General features: G+C 44.1%; 1 protein-coding gene across 5 annotated transcripts in view; it reads left to right on the forward strand.

Moving 5' to 3' along the window:
* The window catches only part of LOC139367179 (myomesin-1-like), a 36,853-nt gene that overhangs the window by 12,903 nt on the left and 2,550 nt on the right, over positions 1-21,400 (forward strand). For 3 of the 5 annotated variants that reach the window (XM_071105318.1, XM_071105316.1, XM_071105317.1), the window contains 26 exons: positions 1,833-2,032; positions 2,221-2,274; positions 2,554-2,678; positions 2,912-3,095; positions 3,285-3,459; positions 3,662-3,783; positions 7,958-8,154; positions 8,375-8,501; positions 8,859-9,043; positions 9,484-9,598; positions 10,375-10,531; positions 10,623-10,729; positions 10,919-10,963; positions 11,181-11,317; positions 11,649-11,793; positions 12,224-12,283; positions 12,425-12,492; positions 12,725-12,838; positions 14,306-14,393; positions 14,480-14,518; positions 14,839-14,944; positions 15,178-15,341; positions 15,479-15,515; positions 17,663-17,685; positions 17,841-17,896; positions 18,206-19,418. In XM_071105318.1, coding sequence (XP_070961419.1) covers positions 1,833-2,032; positions 2,221-2,274; positions 2,554-2,678; positions 2,912-3,095; positions 3,285-3,459; positions 3,662-3,783; positions 7,958-8,154; positions 8,375-8,501; positions 8,859-9,043; positions 9,484-9,598; positions 10,375-10,531; positions 10,623-10,729; positions 10,919-10,963; positions 11,181-11,317; positions 11,649-11,793; positions 12,224-12,283; positions 12,425-12,492; positions 12,725-12,838; positions 14,306-14,393; positions 14,480-14,518; positions 14,839-14,944; positions 15,178-15,341; positions 15,479-15,515; positions 17,663-17,685; positions 17,841-17,896; positions 18,206-18,454 — 3,079 coding nt within the window. In that variant the 3' untranslated portion in view covers positions 18,455-19,418. Of the gene's footprint in view, positions 1-1,832; positions 2,033-2,220; positions 2,275-2,553; positions 2,679-2,911; positions 3,096-3,284; positions 3,460-3,661; positions 3,784-5,752; positions 5,771-7,957; positions 8,155-8,374; positions 8,502-8,858; positions 9,044-9,483; positions 9,599-10,374; positions 10,532-10,622; positions 10,730-10,918; positions 10,964-11,180; positions 11,318-11,648; positions 11,794-12,223; positions 12,284-12,424; positions 12,493-12,724; positions 12,839-14,305; positions 14,394-14,479; positions 14,519-14,838; positions 14,945-15,177; positions 15,342-15,478; positions 15,516-17,662; positions 17,686-17,840; positions 17,897-18,205; positions 19,419-21,035; positions 21,187-21,400 lie in introns of those variants that run through there. The other 2 variants (XM_071105314.1, XM_071105313.1) reach the window with 1 other exon arrangement.

Below are 21,400 nucleotides of genomic sequence, written 5' to 3' on the forward strand. Positions count from 1 at the left end.
TGTACCCCCATACTGACATTAACTCCAGTTGCATATTGTATAAGTAGATGGCCAGGTCATGTGACCTGACCTATAACCATGTGAAATTATCTTGTAATAGGCTGTAACAAGGGCCCAGTTTCTCCCGACCTTACCAATAGGCCTAACTCTGTGTCTTACCAATAGGCCTAACTCTGCGTCTTACCAATAGGCCTAACTCTGCGTCTTACCAATAGGCCTAACTCTGTGTCTTACCAATAGGCCTAACTCTGCGTCTTACCAATAGGCCTAACTCTGTGTCTTACCAATAGGCCTAACTCTGTGTCTTACCAATAGGCCTAACTCTGCGTCTTACCAATAGGCCTAACTCTGCGTCTTACCAATAGGCCTAACTCTGCGTCTTACCAATAGGCCTAACTCTGCGTCTTACCAATAGGCCTAACTCTGCGTCTTACCAATAGGCCTAACTCTGCGTCTTACCAATAGGCCTAACTCTGCGTCTTACCAATAGGCCTAACTCTGCGTCTTACCAATAGGCCTAACTCTGCGTCTATCCAATAGTCCTAACTCTGCGTCTATCCAATAGTCCTAACTCTGCGTCTTACCAATAGGCCTAACTCTGCGTCTTACCAATAGGCCTAACTCTGTGTCTTACCAATAGGCCTAACTCTGCGACTTACCAATAGGCCTAACTCTGCGTCTTACCAATAGGCCTAACTCTGCGTCTTACCAATAGGCCTAACTCTGCGTCTTACCAATAGGCCTAACTCTGCGTCTTACCAATAGGCCTAACTCTGCGTCTTACCAATAGGCCTAACTCTGCGTCTTACCAATAGGCCTAACTCTGCGTCTTACCAATAGGCCTAACTCTACGTCTATCCAATAGGCCTAACTCTGCGTCTTACCAATAGGCCTAACTCTGCGTCTTACCAATAGGCCTAACTCTGTGTCTTACCAATAGGCCTAACTCTGCGTCTTACCAATAGGCCTAACTCTGTGTCTTACCAATAGGCCTAACTCTGTGTCTTACCAATAGGCCTAACTCTGCGTCTTACCAATAGGCCTAACTCTGCGTCTTACCAATAGGCCTAACTCTGCGTCTTACCAATAGGCCTAACTCTGCGTCTTACCAATAGGCCTAACTCTGCGTCTTACCAATAGGCCTAACTCTGCGTCTTACCAATAGGCCTAACTCTGCGTCTTACCAATAGGCCTAACTCTGCGTCTTACCAATAGGCCTAACTCTGCGTCTATCCAATAGTCCTAACTCTGCGTCTATCCAATAGTCCTAACTCTGCGTCTTACCAATAGTCCTAACTCTGCGTCTTACCAATAGGCCTAACTCTGTGTCTTACCAATAGGCCTAACTCTGCGACTTACCAATAGGCCTAACTCTGCGTCTTACCAATAGGCCTAACTCTGCGTCTTACCAATAGGCCTAACTCTGCGTCTTACCAATAGGCCTAACTCTGCGTCTTACCAATAGGCCTAACTCTGCGTCTTACCAATAGGCCTAACTCTGCGTCTTACCAATAGGCCTAACTCTGTGTCTTACCAATAGGCCTAACTCTGCGACTTACCAATAGGCCTAACTCTGCGTCTTACCAATAGGCCTAACTCTGCGTCTTACCAATAGGCCTAACTCTGCGTCTTACCAATAGGCCTAACTCTGCGTCTTACCAATAGGCCTAACTCTGCGTCTTACCAATAGGCCTAACTCTGCGTCTTACCAATAGGCCTAACTCTGCGTCTTACCAATCGGCCTAACACTGTGTCTATCCAATAAGTCCTCACCGAGATTGTTATTGAATAGCTGATGACATGTATGCTGTCTCTTTGTGCCCTGTGTTCAGGTGTGAGGTTGGCACCACCCACTGGAGCCAGTGCAACGACACGCCCATCAAGTTTGCCCGTTTCCCCGTGACGGGGTTGGTGGAGGGGCGCTCCTACACATTCCGTGTGCGTGCCGTCAACAAGTCTGGCATGAGCCGGCCCTCCCGTGTCTCTGAGGTGGTGGCAGCCATGGATCCTGCCGACCGCGCGCGAATGAGAGGTACGGCGGGCAACCCCTGTCTGCCATCTGGCCCTCCCTGTCTGTATTCTCTCATATTGTGTTATGGTACTGCAGAATGAATATATTGTGAGTATGTACCTTTGCGATGTCTGATGGTTTTTAGTTTTGTGCATGTGTTTTCTTGGAACTATGCATCTGAAAGCTGCTCCTTTTCCCCTGGCCCCCAGGTACCTCTGCACCCTGGACCGGCCAGATCATTGTCACTGAGGAGGAGCCTGCAGGTAGGAAGGAAATGCTTCTGCACTCATCAGTGTTGATCAATATTTCGACGTAGCTATAGATCTGAAGCCTACCGCTTGCAGTACCTTGTGGTCTTTGACTGGAAGGATAACGAAAGCTCTAGTCTGGCTTGGTGGCCAGTCTGCTGGTCTGTTGCCATCTTCTAACAGAAAGGTCATGTTCTGGCTTGACAATGACAAGGCACGAGCACAAACGGATTTGGGACCAAGCTACGAGATCAAACCCCTTGATACGTTTTCTTTCACGTCACTTCCTATCAGAGGGCGTGGTCCCCGGCAAACCCAAAGAACTGGAGGTCACCGAGGCCACCAAGAACTATGTGGTCCTGAGCTGGAAACCCCCTGGGGAGAGAGGCCACGAGGGCATCATGTACTATGTGGAGAAGGTGAGATATACCGTATATACTTCATTAACATCACATACCTGATCTGTAGCGTGACTCCTCTGATCAATATAACCTACATTTCATCACTGCTTCGCATCCATAACAACCGCCATATCAAAATCATTCAATAAGTTAACACTTTTTGTTGTTGTTGGTATTTTATAGTCCTGCAGGTTTTTTGTGGTGTTTGGAGGGTTTGAGGCGTACTCTAACTTCTCGGTGTTGTGTGTTAGTGTGTGTCTGGCACAGACAGCTGGCAGAGGGTGAACACTGAGATCCCAGTGAAGTCTCCTCGCTTCGCCCTGTTTGATCTGGCGGAGGGAAAGGCCTACAGCTTCCGTGTGCGCTGCTGCAACTCCGCCGGCGTTGGCGAGCCATCAGAAGCCACCGAGGCCACCACTGTCGGGGACAAGCTGGGTGAGGGGGTTCACAAGTCACACGCCATACCACAGACTACGGCAGTTCCCAGTGTACCAACGGAAATAGATGTAGCACGTGTTTACGTATTTACTCTGAGAGACACGCACTCCTCTCCGAATCAGTCTGCTTGAGCTCTTACAAGACTTCCCCCCCCCCATTTGATCTTAGTTGAATTGTTGTCCCCAGATATCCCGTCTGCCCCAGGCCGTGTGGTTCCCACCAGGAACACAGACACGTCCGTGGTTGTGTCCTGGGAGGCTTCCAGGGACGCTAAGGAGCTGGTGGGATACTACATCGAGGCCAGCATCGTGGGTAGCAACAAGTTTGAGCCATGTAACAACAAGCCTGTCAAAGGCACCAGGTACAACGGTCCTTCTAACAATCTCTCTATCAACCTTTTACAAATATAGACACATACAAATGGTGACCATGAATCTAATTCAATACTATATGTAAATGATGGTGAGCTCAAGTAAGTTGACAAACATTTTTTCCCCACAAAGATTTAGAAATTGATGGTGTGAAATGTCTTTCTCAAAGTGTTTTTGTGTACTTGTAAACAGGTTTATCTGTCACGGTCTGGTGACAGGAGAGAGCTACGTGTTCAGAGTGAAGGCATTGAACGCCGCTGGGCTCAGCGAATGTTCTCAGGAGTCTGAGGCTATTGAGGTGAAGGCTGCTATTGGTAAGTGAGAGGAAGAGTGTCATGACACAGTCGTACTAGACAATAGGGTAGGAAGCCATTTTAGGAAGAATGTGAAGAGACATATACAAGGAACTTGTTTTTTATGTTTAGATGGAGCACGATTACACGCTTAGAAAAAAAGGTGCTATCTAGAACCTAAAAGGGTTCTTCGACTGTCCCCATAGGAGAACCCTTTGAAGAACCCTTTTTGGTTCCAGGTAGATCCTTTTTGGTTCCAGGTAGAACTATTTTGGGTTCCATGTAGAATCCTTTCTACAGAGGGTTTTACATAGAACCCAAAAGGAACCAAAAAAGTTTATACCTGGAACTGAAAATAGTTATCTTACGGGGACAGCCAAAGAACCCTTTAGGAACCCTTTTTTTCTAAGAGGGTATGTGACTTCAAGGGTTATAATTTTATTGTACTAGGATCAGGAAAGCCTTTTAGCTCTATGAGTGGGTGGAATGTGATGATTGAATCTTATGCATAATATTGTAATTACTCCTTTTCTAATATGCCGATGATGAAAGAAATATCCCGTTTCCACAATGAACAGGGGTTTAGCTGATGTGTTGCACCATTGTCTTCTTTATTTGCTGTCCATTGAGACATCACGTTGTCAGCTCTGTGTACCATCAGCATTTAGACTCCTCCCACGTGTTCTTTCCCATGGTTCCACTCTGTCAGTCACCCGAACAAGCCCCACCCACCACCCCCACACCCCATGTTGAGTCAGAACTTATCCCCACCCTCCCTGCACAAGCTGAGGCGGGCCAGGGTCAGGAGTTGTAGACTTCCTCTAATTTGGGTCAGTGCGATCCAACTCAGCGGTTGTTACAAACCAGCCTTCCTTGCGTTCCTCTGTCACACCCCCGCCCCCCACCCTCCCATCACGTTGCCTGGGCACGAGATGTATCAGCCTCCACCACCCACCTGGTGTTTAAGGTACCCACCCCCTCTCCACCCCACCAACAATAACCCCTGATCTGCATTGTGCATCTGCCCATTCTTCTCACTCTCAACTGGGAATACTAGCTCTGGTCCCAGGTGTTACAGCGGCTTGCGCCTTGCTGATCTGCACTAGCGCCCTGGACCAGAGCTAGGGAACAGGAATGCTAAACTGACAGCCCTGCTCCTTTACATTTGTCCCATTAATGTCTGCACTGTGACTAACCAAGCTTCTAGCTATGACACATCACTCAGTCACTGGCCAGCTTTGTGCCGAGCAGCATGCTCTGTTTTCCCTTATGAAACACACTTAGTAACAACGCCAATGGATTTCTCTCTACAGTCCATTACAACTGATAATAGTTGGTAGACCTAGAGTCTAGGCCCATTAGTGGTAGTGTCTTACACGATAAAAGATAGACAATTGAATACTCACAATTGAGCCGAGGTTAGTATGAGGAAACACTTCTATCGCACATCTTTTAAAAATATATCAGGAAGAATTAACTGCATTTATGTTCATAGATCTCACTCATAACTATTTCCAATAGTTGTCTCCCATTGAGTAAATTGCTATACACCATTACATATACTTGATTTTTTTTGCCCGTATTGTGCATATAATGAAATCCACTGGTATCATTACGAAAGTATAGTGTGGCTTTTTCATGAAGGGTTGGCGCAAAGCCTGCACACACTCGCTTTCTCCCCTCACATGATTGTGCTTTCTCTTTAACTCTGCAACTCGCTTCCACACGCAGATGTCACTTGTTGGTCATCTTGTCTTCATTTTTCAGTCAGTCAGATGAAGACATTGTACTGTATTTAATATTGTATTTAATATTGTATGTGATGTTATTGGTCATGTTTTCTTTCTCTCTCTCCCTCTGTCTCTCTGTCTCTCTCGTCCTTACTCTCTGAGTGAGCTGACTGAGATTGTAGCTGTCAGTGTGAATGTTTGGTCTTTTCTTGGCCTGTGTAAAATGGCTTCTTTTGCTTTTTTCCTGCTAACTCTTGTAGGGGGCGGTATTCCTCATGGTGTGTTGCCGGAGTGGGAGTTACCAAGGGGTGGTAACGTGGGCGGACTAACCAAGCACACGCCACGCTGGACGGGCACGCATGAGGCCGTTCAGTACCCCCCTTACACTATGCTAAAGCTCAATGCTCAAACTGGCAGTGTGCCTGGCCCAGGGGCCGGAGCTGGGGCAGGGGCCACTAGCTCAAGCCCCTCAGGCTCTTCAGGGCCCCTGGCTACAGGAAGTAAAGACAAGGGGGGCAAGAGAGGCAGTGTGACCTGGGCCCCTGACCTGGTCACAGAATCAGTCACAGACTCTGTCACAGAGGCCACGGATGAGGTTAAAGGTCAGGCTAAGGTGCCTGAGGCCGGGAAAACACGTAAGTCCTCTGTAGATGTTTCAGACAAACGGGGGACAGAGAAAGAAACAGCCCACAACGTGGGCTGGCCCAGGACAGACCCAGACCCAGGTGAGCACTCAGTCAGGCCACGCCAACTCTTATATCATCAGATCATCCAAAATAAAACAACTCTTCATCTTTCCCCCCAAGGATTTTTTTTCCTTTTTTAAACTGAAGCTTTTTTCTTTCTACACTTTTTCCTTTTTTTAACTGTAATTTTTTAAAATAATTTTGGTAAGAAGGTAGAAAACTATTTTGAAAAAAGAAACACTTTAATATTTGTATAGGGATCACACTTTGAACGTATGTGCTTCTACTCTCATATTCACAGGAAAGGCATTAAAACACAATACATATAGCCAAAGTATTCAACTGGTAAAATCCTATTTTTATCCCAAGGTAAGTTTCTATAACAGCTTTCTCAGTTTAACTACACAGTCACGCAGCCTTTCAGGCAATCTACTGGCCACCTCTACCACAGGGCTGCCTCACACACACGGGAGGGGTGGGGGGGCGGGCTTTTTGTCCTCCCTCCACACCCTCAGTATTCAGGCACTGTGCTAGCCACCTCAACTTAATGTAGCCGGTTTTGTATTGAAGGGATATTGCTTTTGTCAAAATTGACTTTTCGTAGCAGGTTAGGAGGATTTACGCAGCACGTTAGGAGAATTAGGTTAAGGTGAGGAAAAAAGTTAGGAAAAAGGTTAGGGTCAGCTATTTTTGGCTTCCAAGTGGCGCAGCGGTCCAAGGCACTGCATCTCAGTGCTAGAGGCGTCACTACAGACCCTGGTTCGATCCTGGGCTGTTTCACAACCGTCCGTGATTGGGAGTCCCATACGGCGCTGCACAATTTGCCCAGCGTCATCCGTGTTAGGGTTTGGCCAGAGTAGGCCAAACCTAATTCTCCTACTCTGGGTTTGAGTAAGGTTCTTAACCGACCATTTTAAATAAAGGTTCAATTGAAATATTTCCACATCTAATGTCAATTTGACAAAAGCTGTATCCCATCTAGCTGCTGTAGCCTGGCTGGCTCACACACTCTGTGCTCTTTAAGGTCCACCGTCACCTTGGGAGAGCAGTGCGCATTAACGCACAGAGGCACTGTGACACAGCTGGAGCTAGCCTATCACAGCTTGTCTCTGAAGTGGGTCAGCCAATCTCAAGCCAGAAATGAACGCCTATACCTGAGACCTTTTTGGTAGTGTACTTCCTTGTCAGATTCTACGCCATACCCCCTCCCCCAAATTAGGGAGCACACCATGTCCATGTGACTATTTGTGTGACAGGTCAGTTTATTATGAGTATGTAATAGTATCCTGTTATCTGTGTGAGCTCCCTCTATAGAAGACACCACCGCAGACCAGCCACTGAAATCACATGTGTTCTCACAGCTCCAGTGGCAAAAATATTTTGTCTCATTCCAACTCTGTTCAGTCCAGGTCCCTGAAATTTGTGTCCCCATAATTTGGTCAATGTGTGATGACTCAGTGTCTGGTTGAAACATAGTTTGAGGTCAAAGGTTAAGGGTTAAAGGTGCAGACAGTAGTCTCTTACAGCAAGTATGGATGACAAACTGTATCCCTTAGCTGTTGTTTGACCAACAGAGAACTTTGAACTTTGTTTGTGGTTAAGTTGATTAGTGCCCAATACTTGCTCTAAGAAAGCAGAAAGTTAGTAAGTCAAAGTGATGAAAGACTGAAGCTCAACTAAGAGCATTATGAAGGCTTTATCGAAGCTTCCGTCTCCCATGACTTCTTCGTCTCACAGTTGACACAGCATGATGCTAACTGGAGTCCTCTGCTGTCCCAGCGTCCCCTACTCCACCCTATGGCATTAGCGTTCTGGAGTGCGTGCGGGACTCTATGGTGCTGGCCTGGAAGCAGCCCACCTTCATCGGAGGCGCTGACATCACCGGCTACTTCGTGGACTACCGTGAGGTCATCAATGGGGTGCCAGGGACATGGCACGAGGCCAACGTCAAGGCTGTCAGCGACAGAGCCTACAGAGTGAGTTAACCATTTTGTTTCTTTGGGATGAAGCTACCCTCTTTAACCTGAATTTGCAGGCACCTTTTGCCATGGTTTTTCACTGTCTGTCTGTCTGTCTGTCTGTCTGTCTGTCTGTCTGTCTGTCTCTGTCTGTCTGTCTGTCTGTCTGTCTGTCTGTCTGTCTGTCTGTCTGTCTGTCTGTCTGTCTGTCTGTCTGTCTGTCTGTCTGTCTGTCCAGGTGTCTGACTTGAAGGAGAACAGGAAGTACCAGTTCCAGGTGCGTGCTGCCAACATGGCAGGCGTGGGCATCCCTTCTCTGCCCAGTGGAACGTTTGTCTGTGAGGAGTGGACCATTGCTGTGCCAGGTGGGTAGTGCCACTAATGTTCACTTGAAAACCTGAGCAAATATGAGAATTCCACTGTAACACATCAACATGGATACTATATCACAATACAAGTCATACACTGCAAAGATGTCTGAATTATTATCATTGTTTTACTTAAATTATAACCTCCAGCTCCTTGTGGTGATGGTGTCAAAGATTGCATGCACATGGGACATTATCTATGTACATTGCATTGCCTATGTGTGTGTCCCAAATAGCCCTATGGGCCCCGGTCAAAAGTAGTGCACTACAAAGGGAATATGGTGCTATTTGTACCACAGCCTTACGTCCGTTCCTCAACTCTAAACCTAATTATTTACCCCTAATTTCCCACAGGACCTCCCCATGATCTGCAGGTGACAGAGGTGCGCGCCAACACTCTGGTGTTGCTTTATAAGCCACCAGTGTACCAGGGCCGTGACCCAGTCAACGGGTTCTACATTGACATCAAAGAGGCTGATGCTGAGGAGGAGGCTTGGAGAGGAGTCAACGAGAAGGCTGTCCTCACTAACTACATGAAGGTCAGGACCCTGTCCACTCCTATCGCTCCACGGTGAATTTTCCCCTGTAACAGATCTAAGATCAGCTTCCCCTCCCCAAATCTTTACCATTAGTGGGGGAAACTGACCCAGGATCAGCCTCTAAGGGCAACTTCACCATTTCTATCCACGAGGAAGTCGGAAGCTTCGTAAAGCCTTCATAATGCTCTTAGTTGAGCTTCAGTCTGTCATCACTTTGACTTACTAATACCATTGAGCACACATTCCAATTCAGAATTCGAATACATAGTGTCTGATTGTAAGTGGGATTCGATTGGTGGTATTAGGTCAGTCAGAGGATGTGTCCCGCATGTAAAGGGATTATCAACACTACTGCTTGTGTCTCAATAGTAATATTATATAGTAATATTTGATGTACGTGACTAACATGTCTATAATGCGACTCTTTCTTTCACGAGCAGATTAAGACTCTAAAGGAGGGGGAGACCTATGTGTTCCGTGTGCGTGCTCAGAATAAGGCAGGTGTGGGAAAGGCCTCTGAGCCCACAGAACCAGTCCTGGCCGAAACCAAACCAGGTAGGACGATGTTAAAGACCCTTCAACAGAGCATAGAGGGAGAGGGAGGAAGGACATTGTTATTAAGCATACATACTTCACATTTAATTGAAGTCAGGCACCTCATGTGTAGAATAGTCTCAATGTGTCTCCCTGGTTAAATACAAGTTCAATTAAAAAAAGACTCTCCCACACAGCTATTTCTTTTCTTTCCTGTTGAAAAAGTATAAATACAGATAATGTACAAACACTTAAAGGGATAGTTCACCCAAATAACATATTGGTTTCCTTACCCTGTAAGCAGTCTAAAACAAGGTATGACCGCAATCCACAGCTAGGTTTCATTTCCCTAGCACTGTTTCCAAATGCTAACATTTTAGCATTTGTGGTTCAAATCCCATTCAAGTAATGGGACAGATACTCAAAAAAAAAATTCTCGCATCACGTCCAAATCATCCGAAAATATCTCAAATGTATTGTGAAGCTCACCAAAGTCACTTATAGATGATTTGAACATGTTGAGTGAAAAATGTGAATATCTGTCCCATGACTTGAATGGGATTTCTGCCATGAATGTTAAAACGTTAGCATTTGGAAACAGTGTCTGCCACTGCCAGGGAAACTGGAAACTGCTGTCATACCTTGTACATAGACCGCTTACAAGGTCATTTTATAATTTGGGTGAACTATCCCTTTAATGGTAAAAAAAACAGATTCATACATTTAGTCACACTGCACCTTTTGCATGTGTTTTTGAGTCTCCCGCCGCGTTTGACTTGAGGTCTGTTCTCTCTCAGGCACTACGGAGATTGTTGTGGACGTTGATGATGATGGAGTGATCTCCATGAACTTTGCCTGCTCCAACCTGACTCCAGACTCCAAATTTGTGTGGTCAAAGAACTACGAAGAGATCACAGACGATACTCGTATTACTGTGGCGACCAGTGGGGGGAAGTGAGTGAGTGTGTGAGTTTGAAAGAAGATTAGGGAATCTAAAGCACTTCAGTATGTTGATTGTGCTGGTGCCTTTGTGTCTACCCCTCAGGTCCAAAGCCACCTTCAATATGCTTGCGGAGGATGACATCGGCATTTACTCTTGTGCTGTCACCCACACCGATGGCGCTTGCTCCAGCTACACTCTCTCAGCGGAGGGTGAGTCCAACTGTGTGTCTGTGGTACTGTAGCACTGGACTAGCCTGACCACGTAATCACTGAAGCAGCTAACTTAGAAGGTTAAGAGGGTTGCAGAGCTTCATTGCTCCTGTGTAATTTCTACTTCTTAATCTCTGATAAATATTTCATTTACCTCATAAGTCTTTTTTTTTTCTTCATTTTTGACAGAGTTGAAGAAACTGCTGGAGCTCAGCCACGACCACAAATTCCCCAGTGAGGAACTCAGACACCCTGTTCTATGGCTAAATCCCAAAATGGCACCCTATTCCCTTAGTGCACCACTTTTGACAGTAGTGTTGGGAATAGGGTGCCATTTGGGATGCGGACCAATCTTTGCTCATTTGTGCATGACTCTTTCCTCACTGTTCCTGCTCTCACTTTTTCACCTTCTCTCATCTGTGTCTCTCTCCTTCTCATTTGATCTGTCTAGTTATTCCATTAAAGACAGAGCTGGCTGTGGAGCTGCAGGAGAAGGGCCGAATTCGCTTCTGGCTGCAGGCTGAGAAGATCTCTGCTAATGGCAAAATAGAATATGTGTTTAACGACAACAGTCTCTCCCAGGGAGAGGTCAGTAAAGGCACTGAATGGAAACAAAATAACTGAACTCTCTCTTAATGTTGAGCCGCTTTGGGACTGAAAACAAAATGCACTCATTTAGGGTTGTTAAAATTCCAAAGGTTTTCCAGAAATCCTGGTTGGAGGTTTCCTGGATTTCCTGCTTATTCCAGGAATTCTCCAACTGGCGTTTCTGCAGAACCTGGGAATTTGGGGAAAGTTACCTGCAATTTGCCACCCTATGCTCCCTACATATGTACAACATCTGTCATTTCTGTTGGTGAGATAAAGTTTCCGAGACCAGACTAAAAAGGCTTTTTTCCCCCCATGACCTGCTTCCCAGAAATACAAGATGAACTTTAACAAGGACACAGGTGTGATTGAGATGATCATGGAGTCTCTGCTCCCAGAGGACGAGGGAACCTTCACCTTCCAGCTGCAGGACGGAAAAGCAACCAACCAGTCCAGCCTGGTGCTGATTGGAGATGGTAGGATAAACCCAGCCTCTCATTCTCTCCTTCCTCCTATTATCTTCCGTCACTCTCTCCTCCCGCCCGAGCGCCGGTCAGTTTACGCTATCATGCCAGCTCGTTGTCAGTCTTTGTCATGGCACGGCGAGGACAGCAGTGAAGTAGGAAAGAGCACAAACAGATCTGGGACCAGGCTCTCCTCTGTTGTAAAGAAAAAAACAGCCCCACTATGGCTCAGAAGTTAGATCTTAACATATTTCACTAGAGGGCAGTGAAAGCTTACTATAAACCATAAACTATTGTGCACACATTAATAACACATGTATCTGATTTAAATAATATCCACGTCAATGTACAAGACACATCATAGTGACTATATTACATGAAAGATGAATGTGATTGTACGTGAAAGTTTTGTTACCTAATCAGGAGTGATGTGTTTTTCCAGTGTTCAAGGGGCTGCAGAAGGAGTCTGCGTTCATGCGCAAAGAATGGCACAGAAAGCAAGGTATGGGATCTTTTTCAATTAAGAAAATATGTCATGAGTGGAGTAGTGACGCGGTGAGATATTCGATTTATAAAACAATGTCAGAAATCATAGCAAACATAATTGATCATTGAAATAATCCCACTGTCTTGTTTTTCGTAGGTCCTCACTTTGTGGAGTATCTGAGTTATGAAGTGACCCCAGAATGTTGTGTTATCCTGAAATGCAAGGTGAGAAGGCCGAGGCACAGGGTTAGAGGGAACTCTTGGATAATGGATGTCAGTATTAGGAAAATTCTTCTTAGGTCAGCTCACTCACCTCACACACCTCACACACACCTCACACCTCACACACCTCTCCAGATGACTTGTTACCCACCGGTGTGCAGTAAAGAAGTGGACCTGAACATCATATCTCTGTCTATCTCTATTTCTATCCATCTGTCGCTGTCACCCTCTACAGGTTGGGAACATAAAGAAAGAGACTGTTGCATTGTGGTACAAGGATGGGCGCGAGGTCAAGGGAGATGAGAAACTCACCTTCACTGAGGGAGTGCTCAATCTGGAGATTGCTCAGGTGAGAGGGATTCTGCAGTTATTTCATGCACATCATACATTAGAAATATATACAGTACCACAAGCCTCTTATGCAGCAGTATAAGACCATACTGCACAAAACCTGTCTTTAGAGGGTTAAGAATATTGTTTTCCTTCTCTAGGCTATATGAATGGCTCTTCTATACAGTAGACTACATATAGGTTGTAAAATATAATATCATGTTTTCAGTATGCTGCACATGTATGAACATACTGTATGTACTGAATGTTTTTGTAATATGTTCTACACATCATTATACAGTCAATGTGCTGTTTGTTTGCAACTGTGTATGACTGTCATCATTGCACATCTCTGTCTATATGTTCATATATCATAAATATATGGGTTCCTCACACAACATGGATGCTATCTTCTGGCTTCCAAGATGTTGGAGAAAGTTGAGCATAAGTCGGTCTTGAAGGGGTTGCGACCATGTGAAAAGTTTTTTGTTCTTACTCTGATCGTAAATGACTGTCTTAATATCGCTTTCTTAATTATATTAATCACAATTTCTCTGTCTTTTCCAGTTACAGCATCTAACCGATCCTTACTTAAATTTGTATGAAACCTCTTTAATTCTAACCCCCACCATTTATTATTTCTTACTAAATTGCAGCATATTTCGACACAATTCAACATTTTACCTCTAACACACCATGTCTCGACCATTGTTCTCTGTATTAAAGGTAGACTGACGTAGATGCAGAAAGGAAACGGCATAGTGGGTCAATTTCCTTAACAACTAAGAGCTGTGAAGCGCGAGGCTCAACTTCTCTGCTGTTTTGGTGCCTGGGCTACCACACTGTAAACAGAGTGAAGTGAACATGTGCAGATATTGAGTGTGACTGTGTGAGAGTGAGGCTTTGCATCTCGCTCATCTCAATATCTGCGGTGCTGCTCCCGGCAACATCATTTCGCCGAGTCTACCCCTTTTAATGTGTTTTATAAAATCAGTTTGATGTCTTTTACAGTATAACATGTCCTTTTGTAAATCACCTGTTTTCCACCCTACATCTGTCTACATAGTCTTCAGCCAAACACACCACTCATCTCCGTGTGTAGTCCAACGTGCGTGTCATCAAAAGTGGCACAGTGTGTGCACGTGTGACACGCATCGTGCCTTAGCGGTGCAGTATGTAAACATGTCACATGTGTCCTATTACAGCGTGATGCTCCTCCTGCAGCTGTAGCGACAGACCTAGACAATTCCCTCGAGGACCTTATCTGGAGAATGCTAAAAGTTGGGATCAGCGTGATCTTTTTGTCATCTTAAGTGATCATCTTCTTGGTTTTGCTGTTTTGAGAATGCTTTTTTGCTTTTGTGTCAAATAAATGTGTGTCCTGCAGCACCCATCGCAGGGGAGAAAAGCTTGCCTTTTCGCTTGAGAGTTGAATTTTCTCCATTTACAAAATGATGTGTGTCTCAAACCTAGCCTTCTCTTATAGATCTCAAAGAAGGATGCCGGTGTCTATGAGATTGTTCTGAAGGATGACAGAGGGCAGGACACATCCACGTTGAATCTGACAGAACAAGGTGACTAACCCCTCAAAGCCATACCTCATTGCGTGTGCAGTAAAGCGTCAACAAGGCCTCATCATATTTACATTTCTGTCCTCCAGGTTTCAGGGACTTGATGAATGAAGTGTTCAGTAATATTGGTGAGTACATGTGTCTCACTGCAGTGGTAAACCCATTAACTAAAGTTGGACTTGTGTTCAAAACATCCGTAAAGTCTTCCTCTGTAAAGTTGCTCTGTGTAACATGACACTCTGTAACGCCTCTGTAACGTTGTACTGTATAACATCTCTGTAACGTTGTACTGTATAACATCTCTGTAACGTTGTAATGTATAACATCTTTGTAATGTTGTACTGTATAACATCTCTGTGACGTTGCACTGTGGAACATCTCTGTGACGTTGTACTGTATAACATCTCTGTGACGTTGCACTGTGGAACATCTCTGTAACGTTCCCTAGCCAACTCCTCCACTGCACTGAAGATCCAGAGCACAGACGAGGGCATCAGACTCTACTCCTTTGTCAGTTACTACAACGAGGCGCTCCAGGTCACCTGGCACCACAAGTGTGTAGTCTCCTTACGTGTGTGTGTGTGTGAATGTTTGCGTGCGTGTGTGTGAATGTTTGTGCGCACGTGTGTGCGTGCCTGAGTGTGTGTGTGAATGTTTGTGCGCACGTGTGTGCGTGCCTGAGTGTGCGCGTGTGTGTTTGCACGTCCATTCAACTGTCAGGTGTGTGTCGCCTGTGAGATGCAGCCTATATGTGTGTGTGTCAGTCAGCTGATTTTCTCTCTGATAGGGATTCAGCGATAGCCTTCACAGACCGCATTAAGAGTGGTGTGGTGGGAGAGCAGCTGTGGCTACAGATCACAGAGCCCACAGAGAAAGACAAGGGCAAATACGCCATCGAGTTCCATGATGGAAAGGGCGGTCTGAAGAGGACTGTAGAGCTGTCTGGCCAGGGTGAGGCTACGGCTGAGTTCCAAATGGCACCCTATTTCCTATATAGTGCACTCATTTTGACATCTACATGGAATTAAGTGGCTCCTGTTCCTTCACCAATGCTTTGATAGGTATACTCACCTCCTCTTTTCTTGCAGCATTTGATGACGCATATGCAGAATTCCAGAGGCTCAAGTAAGTTAGCTCGTATTAGTAGATATTCATACACCCTTTTTCCCCCATTGTATTAGCCAGCTCTTCTACATGTTGTGGATGTGGCATGCCATTAAGTACCCAGCAAACCCAGAACATTCCCAGGACATGAGCTAACATTCCCATGAAGTTTCTTGTTAGGGTTTGAGCGAACATTGGGATGAAAACGTCCCACAAACATTCAAAGAATGTTTTTGATCACCAAATATTTTTTCGAAGGAAATGTTTGACGTGAAATATCCTTGTGATGCTCTCCTTACAGTCACTAAAATGTTGTGCACAGCATGTGTAAAAAAACTACCACATCACGTTCTCATTGGGTGTGTGTGATGACACAATGTAATAACACAACGTTCCAGTAATGTTCTTAGAAACATACCGCCGTAACACAATGAGGGCGCAGTAGAAGTGGTTCTTAGCAAACATTACAGGAACAATCTGCTAATGTTGATGGACATGTTATTTAGAACAGCCATAATAACAAGCAGAGAATATCTCTACAACGGTCTCATAAGGCTATTCTGTGACAAGCCATGGGTTCCAAAAACATTCCCTGAACATACTTCAGGCAATTATGTCTGGACTCAATTGAATAGGTTCTGAAAAATAATCACAGAAACATTCCTAAACATCCCAAATAACATTCAGGGAAGGTTCCCACGAGACTTTCATAAAGTTATAGTGTGATGTGATAGCATGATTGTTACGATAACGTTCCCTTCACAAACGTCAGCAATTATGTCTGGATTTAATACAAGTGGTTCTGAGAGAACTGGAATGTTCTGCTCATGTTAATAGGGCCATTCCACCAAAAAAGAGTGTCTTTTGATATTTTAAGTAGAAATTGTGCATTAGTATTGAATTTAAAAGGCTTTTATATTAAATGAAGTGCCTTTTTAACATAGACCACATGAGAAGAAAATAAGAAACCCGCACACGGCTCTTGCTAGTATCACTGCTCTTCATTAAGCTTTTACGTATCGGCCTCAAGGCCTTTGTCAGAGCTTTTGTGAGTGTTTATAATTTCCACCATTATGTAGACATTGCCCTATCCACATCTGTTCAATGCATCGAATGGGGTTGTAAAATTAGCAAGTGTTACCAAATATAACAATGTGTGTACATAAAACGCATTAAACAAGTCGGTAAAACCACAGTGAGGATAAGTACGTTTTCATAAATCATTGGGTACAGTGCAATTAAAAAACGTCAGCCTAATCTAATCCAGGCTGTATCACAACCCACCGTGATTGGGAGTCCCACAGGGCGGCGCACAATTGGCCCAATTAGGCCGTCGTTGTAAATAAGATTTTTTTCTTAACTGACTTGCCTAGTTAAATAAAGGTTTAATAAAAAATAAAAAAGAATCTGAAGTGATGCGCATTAATTCACGTTCACATTTACAATTTAACATGCATGGGCATTTCATCATTAAGACCTTTGGGGAATAATGTCTGGTGGGTGAAAATCCCAAAACATTCTCTTTTGCTCAGAGTATTATTTATATCACCTCCGCTGTCTGATATCTTGACTTTCTCAATGCCACAAAATCTAAAGGTAGAAATGTCATGAAATGTCATATAGACCACATGGAAAATTCAATAAATTAGATTTGTTTTATATGAATAAAGACTTGCTGTAGTGCCAAAGGGAATGCTGGGTAAAACCTAAATAGGATATTTCAGAAACCTTTTAAAGAATACATAAAGATGTGTGTGAGAATTCTTGCAACATCTATGCACATTCTCACATTTGCCCCCCCCCCCCCCCCCCCCCCTAGAACTTTTGGGGGTAATGTTCTAACACCATTCCCACAACTAAAGGAAATGTTCTGGGAACATTCACAGAACCAGTTTTGGTTTGCTGGGTACTCTGCATCAATCCTTCCTTTCATGTGATTTCTATCTTTGGTGTTCCTCTCTGTCTGCCAAGCCACTCTCTCTGTGCATGTATGTTTATATAGCAGTCTCTGACAGGCTTTGACAGGCTTTGAGTAAGGGCATAGGGAAGTGGGCAGACAGATGAAGCCTTTACGTAGACACACTTCCTGGCTCCAGTCCAAACACATTCTCTGGATGTGTTTCTCTTATCTTTGTTCTTCCATTCTGTTCTGTCTCTTCCATTTTCAGAGCGGCCGCTATTGCAGAGAGAAGTAAGTACACACACACACACACACACACACACACACACACACACACACACGTTATTAGATGGGGATGAGAGGGCTGCTCTCAGTATTGTAGTGGGTACTGATATTTTTTAAACTGATCTGAGGTCAGTGGTCTAATTTGGTGCTCTTTGTTGCAGATCGTGCTCGCGTGGCAGGAGGCCTGCCTGATGTCGTCACCATACAGGAGTTAAAGGTAACCATGTCTGGATGGATCTGTATGTCTGTTTGTATATGTACTGTATGTCCATGGTCCCATACTGGCCTGGAACTCAGGTATTGCAGACTTGATCGTGTATGACACTACTACTGCTGCATCTGAAATGGTATCCCTAGTATTCCCTATTTAATGCACTACTTTTAATCAAAGCTATGGTCAAAAGTCATACACTATATAAGGAAGGGCTCTGGTCAAAAGTAGTATGCTATGTAGGGAATAGGGTGCCAGTATAGGGTGCCATTTCGGACACACCTTATTATGTGTGATCTTGTCTCTCTCCATCAGGCCCTGAACCTGACCTGTAACATTTCGGGCGAACCCCTGCCTGAGGTCGTCTGGCTGAAGAACGAGAGGGAGATTGTGTCTGATGGCCACTACGTTATGAAGCTCGAGGCGGGCAAGTACGCCAGCTTCACCATCACCACGGTGAACACGACAGACTCGGGCAAGTACAGCATCCTGGTGAAGAACAAGTACGGCACAGAGAGCGCCGACTTCACCGTAAGTGTCTTCAGCCCCGACAGCAAGAAATAAGGGAGAAAGAAAGAAGGCCGGCAAGAAATAAGGGAGACCTCAATCTTTGCGTAAATATTATGTATAAAAATACATAGAAAAAGACAAAGAAAAAAAGATGGAAGGGATACAGAGTCCTGAGCATTGGTTTGAGATGGTTATTATGGTGGTCTATACAGTATTTAACTCTAGTTTGAAAAGGTGTATCGTTTTACTCTGAGCATGAAATGCCCAAAGGTTTAGAGAAAAATCTGAGAAGAACTGTTTCAGCATTTTATCTTATAGAATTACAAAAAACATAAACACAATACTTTAGGTCCAATCATCCTTTATTTTGACACTACGATGAGTATAGTTATACATTTATAAAATTCCCCCATGTATTACAATATGTTACTATATTTTACTAAGTATTGACACACTAAAAAGGCATGTAAAGACAAATGTTTGTGTTTAATTCAAATGAATTTACTGCAACAGACTTAAAACTAAAAGGTTAGCCATTGTCTAAAAAGGACTATGATGCTGAAAACCTTGTTAGCTTACTCAAAGGTTATTACTGTATGTGCCATGCCACGGAGAAAGGAAGATTTTTTTCTGTAATGTGGAAGTTTAACAGATCCTGTGTTTTTTTCATTCACAATCATTGTTTACTGAATATGATGTCACCACATATGCCACTCAGTAGTGTTATTACATCACTCTTTCTGCCACTATGTAGTGATTATGGCATCCCTTTCTCTGATTTATGACATCACTTCCCCTGTCACTTAGTAGTGATTATGACGTCACTTACTTTGTCACTACGCAGTGATTATGACGCCCCTTCATCTGTCACTCAGTAATGATTATGACATCACTTCCTCTGCCACTATGTAATGATTATGACATCACTTCCTCTGTCTCTCAGTAATGATTATGACATCACTTCCTCTTTCCCATGTCTCATGAGAAGGACTAATAAAATGGAGCATGTATTCCCTCACCACCTCCTCCTCTGTTGTCTCACTGTGTATTGTTCCCTCTGTACAAGCACCCCACTCTTCATTCTCCATTCTCTTCCTCCACTCTTCCCTCCCTGCTTCAGTCGCCTGTTCACCATTCTCTACTGGTCACTTGTCTGATATTGTCTGATGGTCATCTTGTCTCCGAAAGACCATGAAGGCATCTATCACCAACGTGCAACGCAATCCCTCAGTCTGAACATACACAAGCACCTCTCCCCTTACACAAGGGAGTCAAACTCAACTTCTTGACGACGCGCACACCTGCTGATTTTTTTTTGCGTTACCTTTTAATAAGTGGTTGATTTAGACCTGGGTCTGTGGCCCTTGGGGATTTGAGCTTGACAACCCTGCTGCTTTGTACATATGCGGGGTCTCTCAATACACTAAACCAACTGCACTCTGTCCACACACACTTCCACTGAGCATCCTTCCTCCCATCACATTTCTCTGTACTGTGTGTTTGTAAGCACAAATCACCCTCAGACATCCACCATGTTTTTGTTCATTAGATGTTTTCTCATCAAGGATTCACCACTAGTAGGACATTAAATTATCTGCGTCCCAAATAGCAGCCTATTCCTATTGCTCTATGGGCCCTGGTCAAAAGTAGTGCAATAAATAGGAAATAGGGTCCCATTTGGGAAGCAGAAATAATCTACTGCTACACACGGTCTATGATGTGACGTAACAGTGCACCAAGCCCTCATGATAAAGGAAAGGAACATCTTATCAGCAACTCACACACACGTGAGCTTGTTATTGGTGCTGAATGGGAAAAGTCTTAGTCATATATTTAGCATGTGTGCCAGTCTGAGACACCATTTTTAGATTCGCTGACTGGAAAAGATGGACATTAGACCCAGGCAATGTGATCGCAATGACATTAAAACAAACAATGGGTTAAGCCACCAGAATATAATGAGAGTAGCCTGTCACATAACTCAAACATGTGGAGAGACCAGGAATTGGGTGAGCCAGTGGTCTGAAACTAGAATATCAGGGCCTGTATTCATAGAGTGTATGAGTATCAGTTCCCAATCATTCATATTCATTATAGTCTAAGAGGCTAAACTGATCTGAGATGCTTTATGAATACAGGCCCAGGTTCCAATCACCTACAGTATCTCAAGTGTTGTATTTTTTTTTTTTTGCGGGAGGCTATTCTATGTGCTAAAACATGCTGCTCTCTGTTTCCAGACACACTAAACCGCAAAGCATTAATACAAAAAAATTGTCCATGCACAAGTAAACATGATCAATAGCTTATTACACCAGCAATAATACCATGTGATCCTGGAACAAAATGTGTTGTTGACATGTTTTTTGCAGCCCTCTTCTCAGAAGACGTTTTAGTGACGTTTAATTTGTTGGCCTATAAATCACATTAGGAAAGCTTTGCAGTCTGGTAAGTAATCTCAAATGTCAACAATGTCTTTGAAGTAGAGACCATTTTTTTAAAGATGGCTTGATGAAATTAAACTTTTTAGTCACAGGACTAGTTTTAAAAGTAGCTAGGGAAATTCTGTGTGCAAAGTATGTGTGTGTGCGCCTGTGTGAGCGTGCGGGTAAACCCTAAAACATTTTCCACTTGCCAGTTGGTTGTAACAGAAGGCAAAGGGGACTTGGGAGTGACCTCCTATTTGACTGATGCTGATGGGAACGTGATCATTGGGTGTAAAAGCAGACCTACCACCCCAACAGAGAGGAGGAAGTCAGTCACTGGGAAGAAAATGCAGAAGAGAAAGGGTGAGGGGACAGCTGTCCACAATAATGTGTGCAAGAAAATACTTAGCACAAAAATATTTTAATGTGAACAAATACAAATATTCGGCTACACCTTTAATTAGGCCACACTTCTCAATGAAAGAAAGAAACTTACTACCAAGTTAAAACAGTGTACAGAGTAATTATCTAATCCCACAACCCAGATCTGGCATAACAGTCTGTCACAAGAGACTGG

Source organism: Oncorhynchus clarkii, chromosome 15, assembly GCF_045791955.1.
Source record: "Oncorhynchus clarkii lewisi isolate Uvic-CL-2024 chromosome 15, UVic_Ocla_1.0, whole genome shotgun sequence".
Classification (NCBI taxonomy): domain Eukaryota; kingdom Metazoa; phylum Chordata; class Actinopteri; order Salmoniformes; family Salmonidae; genus Oncorhynchus; species Oncorhynchus clarkii.